Source organism: Apaloderma vittatum, unplaced genomic scaffold, assembly GCF_000703405.1.
Source record: "Apaloderma vittatum isolate BGI_N311 unplaced genomic scaffold, ASM70340v1 scaffold10616, whole genome shotgun sequence".
NCBI lineage: Eukaryota > Metazoa > Chordata > Aves > Trogoniformes > Trogonidae > Apaloderma > Apaloderma vittatum.
This window is the reverse complement of record NW_009720033.1, coordinates 38,511-42,523: the sequence shown is the minus strand read 5'-3', so window position 1 is coordinate 42,523 and position 4,013 is coordinate 38,511. Positions and strand designations below refer to the sequence as shown.

The window sequence follows — 4,013 nt, the reverse complement described above, 5'->3', positions numbered from 1 at the left end:
CCGGCTGCTCGCGCAGCTGCGGCGCGGGCGTGCAGAGCGCCGAGAGGCAGTGCAGCAGCCCCACGTAAGCGAGCGCTTGCTCCCCCCAGAGCAACCCCGGACCCCCTTTTAGGCGAGGAATCCAACGTTTCTGTAAAGCTGGGGACCATTACCTGACCAGCCTGGTCCTAGCCCTGCTTGCATCACACGGCGAAATTGTGCCGTTGTGAAGTTCTTGGTATGAACAGTGTGTTTTGAAGCACTTGGGAGGGTTCATTTCTTGGGGTTATCCGGCCAGCTGGGCAGCAGGAGCCTCTGGAGAGACACAGTTTGCTCTGTCCTTCCATGGGCAAGTCACTCCCTGCAATGTGGCTCAAAGAGCAAAGACTCTGCGCTTGTAGGTCTAAAACTTATCCAGTGTCCTTTTAACGACAGAACAGTAAAATAGGTGTTGAGCCTGATTCAGAGTTGGTTTAGAATCAGGGAATCAGCTGGGTTGGAAAAGACCTTTAAGATCAAGTCCAACCGTTAACCCAGCACTGCCAGCTCCACCCCCAGGCCATGTCACTTAAGCACTACAACTCTACCTTTTAAAAAATCTGCTGTTTACCGCCCCACGGCTTTCTGTGAGCAATTTCTGCTCCGTGCCCAGCCAGAGGCTGCCTCGCTGTCCCTGCAGTCGGCTCTGGCTCTCACTGGGAAGCACCCAGGCACTGACAGAGGAGCAGCCTTGTCCATCCGTGGATTTCTGGGCTGACCTGTCTGCTCCCCAGATGTCCCCTTGGTCACCCAGTGACGGTAGCGTTTGATTCACCCAGAGCCCCCGACTTGCCCCGTTGCCAGAGCACCCTGGGATGGGAGAGAAAAGGGCTTTGTGAGCAGCGTTGCAGTGACGGTCACTTTGCAATGGCTTGAGGAGGTCCAGAAGCCGTGGGAGCAGCTGACGAGCCCAGATGTGCTCTGCTGCCCAGCTTCTTCCTTGGGTGCGTTGTTTCCAGCACTTGCTGTTGAGCTGTTCGGTGAAGCGCAGTGTAATCTCAGTCCCGGGTCAAGAGCTGGGTTTGTGTTTGACATGAGTTTTGTGGCAGAAGTGCAATTGTAGTTTATGGAGTGTTTTAAACACAGCTGCGGGCAGGCAGGAGAGCAAACACTGGGAAAGCAGCAGAATTTCCCCGGACAGTTGTTTGCTTTGGCCACCGTAGGTAAACCTTTGGTTTTGCCTTTTGGATGGAGTGAGCAAATGTGTGCGCTGGGCAGTCCTCCTCCCGCAGGCATTTCCTCGGGGCAGGGCGTGTAAACACAACCTTGAAATAATAATTAACTTTTTTTCCCCTTCAGCAAAGTGTGCCCAGACTTAACCAATGAAGGGAAAAGTAATTTTTGTTGTGAGGTTATGGAGATGTGGGCCGTGGAGAGTGAGCAAAGGGAAGGGCAAGCGTCAGGAGACAGTGGAAGTACTTTGAGAGTATGAGAAAAACCGATTGTTGCTTTTAAAGTCCCTCGTACTTGACAAGGTCTGGCAGCAGCTTTGCCACTCCCAGGATGGTAAAGGAGGTGTTTCACCCCCGCAGAAAGGTGCCCGGCTGCGGCTGCAGGAGTTTGGGGAGCTTCACATGGGAACGTTGCCAGTAACACCTCGCTTTAATAACTGCCTTTGTAGCATCGTACCCCAGACCTATAAAATTGGCCGTATTTCCAACATTAAGGAGGGACTGCCAAGGGAGGCGAGACCCAAGATGCGATTCATCCAGCTTGAGAGCCATCACGCACCAAAGGCTGCCTTTGGTCCATGGTCTCACCCTGCGTGGTCCCACGGCACAGCCCCAGCAGCAGCAGCAGGGAGCTGGTCCAGGAGGGGCTTGGAGAAGAAGGACATGGGCCAGGGTTTCCATGCATTTCAGAAGGAGTGGGGAGCCTTCTGGGGTGGAGGTTCATGGCCAGCTTCCTTACAGGAGCGCTGCAGCAGAGCTGTGTGCGGGTTAGAACTGGGAGAGCTCCCCGGTGACTCTCCAGGTGGATTCTGGCTTGACCCAACCTCATGAGATCACACCCTCAGCAGCAGGTACAGACCCACCCTCCCTTAGCTCTGCGTAAAAAGGGAGTTTCCCCTTGTATGTGGTAGATCTTTATTTGATAGGACAGGAGTAACAGTTTTAAACTGAAGGAGGGTAGATTTAGGAATAACTTTTTTTACAGCAGTGGAACAGGTAACCTGGAGAACTTGTGGATGCTCCATCCCTGGGAGTGTTCAAGGTCAGGCTGGACGGGGCTTTGAGCCACCTGACCTAGTGGAAGACTCCCCTGGCAGTGGAGGTGGACTGGGTGATCTTTAAGGTCTCTTCTGACCCAAACTTTCTTTTTCCCTCCCACGGACAGGCCGAAGTACGGGGGCAGGTACTGCCTGGGGGAGCGGAAGCGGTTCCGAATTTGCAACGTCAGGCCGTGTCCCCCCGACAAGCCCAGCTTCCGCCAGGTCCAGTGCAGCCAGTTCAACCCCATGCTCTACAAAGGGAAACTCTACAAGTGGACACCGGTGCCCAACAACAGTGAGTCAAGGGCAAAGCCTGCGGCCGGCTTTCTGCCTGCAGCCCCGATGAAAAACTCGAAGCACAGCCTTGCTAGGCTCGGTTTGTGTCTGTAAGGTTTGCCTTGCAGCTGTATTTTAAACTGCAGCTGGGCTTGCGGGGTCAGTTTATGCTTTCAGAGGCGATTATGTCGTTTAGTCTGTGGTTTAGTTTCTGCCTGTTGGGTTCCGCAGTTAACCCCTGCGAGCTGCACTGCCGGCCGGAGGACGAGTACTTCGCGGAAAAGCTGCGGGACGCCGTCATCGATGGGACGCCCTGCTACGAGATGAACGCCAGCCGCGACATGTGCATCAACGGCATCTGCAAGGTGAGCCCCACGCCAGGACCCCCCTCATGCCGGGACCCAGCCCTTAGGTGTGCCCTGTGCCCGCTCTCACACCCACCGACGGGCTGAGCTTGCTCGTTTTCTCATTCACCGCTTGGAAAGCTTTGCTTCTTTCCATGGAGCGTGTGGCATGGATGGATTTCAGCTTCCCTCAAGGGAGCACAAACCTACAAACCTACAGAAATAAAGAAAGGATAGTTTCACTTAAAAATAAGGTGCACAGAGAGGATGCCGAGCATCCCGAGTGTGCCCGCAGGTCTGCCCTACAGCAATAGGACACTGAAATTCTGTTAAATTAGGAGGTGGGTGGCAACCTGAGCTGCTGCAATACCGTGGTCTGCTGGACAGGTTCCCACCATGGGACTTACCACAGGCACCCTGCTGCAACGCTGGGGGGACACAGGAGGGACACGCTCGCGGCCGTAGTGTTAGGTAAAGGTGCTCTCTGAAAGGCTTTCTAGAAAAATGGGATTTTGGGAAAAAGAAGACTTTTTGGACAACACCCTTGTCTACGCTGGGTCAACAGCAGAGCTCTGCCATGCTCCCTGCAGACTGTCGCGATAGGTAAAGCAGAGACAGACTATCGTGATAGCTAAAGCAGAGCTGGTTCTGCCGTAGGCGTGTGCCCAGGGTGCCCGGGCAGCTCCTCGCTGGCACAGGACCCAGCGGGGACACTCTGGGGTCTTGACTGTGGCTTTTCTGCTGCGGCATCAGGAGGAGGCTCTTGCTCCGCACAGGTCGAGCAATTTGGCACAAAGCCTCGGGAGTTTCAGCAGAATGTAAGTGGAGGGTTTGGGGCAACGTTTTGAAACAGGACTAGCAGGGCCCAGGACTGAGGGGCTGTCCCAGCTCGGCTCGGGGCTTAATGTGTGCCCGCGGGCTCGGTTGGGGAAACGGAACAACGAGATGTGGGTTGTGATCCTCACTGCCTACGAAGGGGACGCAGGACCCGGAGGACGAGTTGGAGACACCCGATGTGGCTGTATTGCCGTGCACCCTGCAAGAACACCCCCTCGCCCCTCTCTCCCCCCACTTTCCTTATTTCCCACCATTTAGGACAGAGGCAGGTCCTCCTCTTCCTCTCCCCTCCCCCATGTTGAGGTGTTGCGGGGGGGGGGGCGCGG

General features: G+C 55.3%; 1 protein-coding gene across 1 annotated transcript in view; it reads left to right on the top strand.

Moving 5' to 3' along the window:
* Positions 1-5: 5 nt before the first annotated feature.
* Positions 6-4,013, top strand: part of LOC104275035 (A disintegrin and metalloproteinase with thrombospondin motifs 7-like) — a gene marked incomplete at its 5' end in the record, with an annotated part of 21,664 nt that continues 17,656 nt past the window's right edge. Inside the window, 4 exons of the mRNA XM_009870872.1 lie at positions 6-64; positions 2,356-2,525; positions 2,738-2,871; positions 3,441-3,453. Coding sequence (XP_009869174.1) covers positions 6-64; positions 2,356-2,525; positions 2,738-2,871; positions 3,441-3,453 — 376 coding nt within the window. The remainder of the gene's footprint in view (positions 65-2,355; positions 2,526-2,737; positions 2,872-3,440; positions 3,454-4,013) is intronic.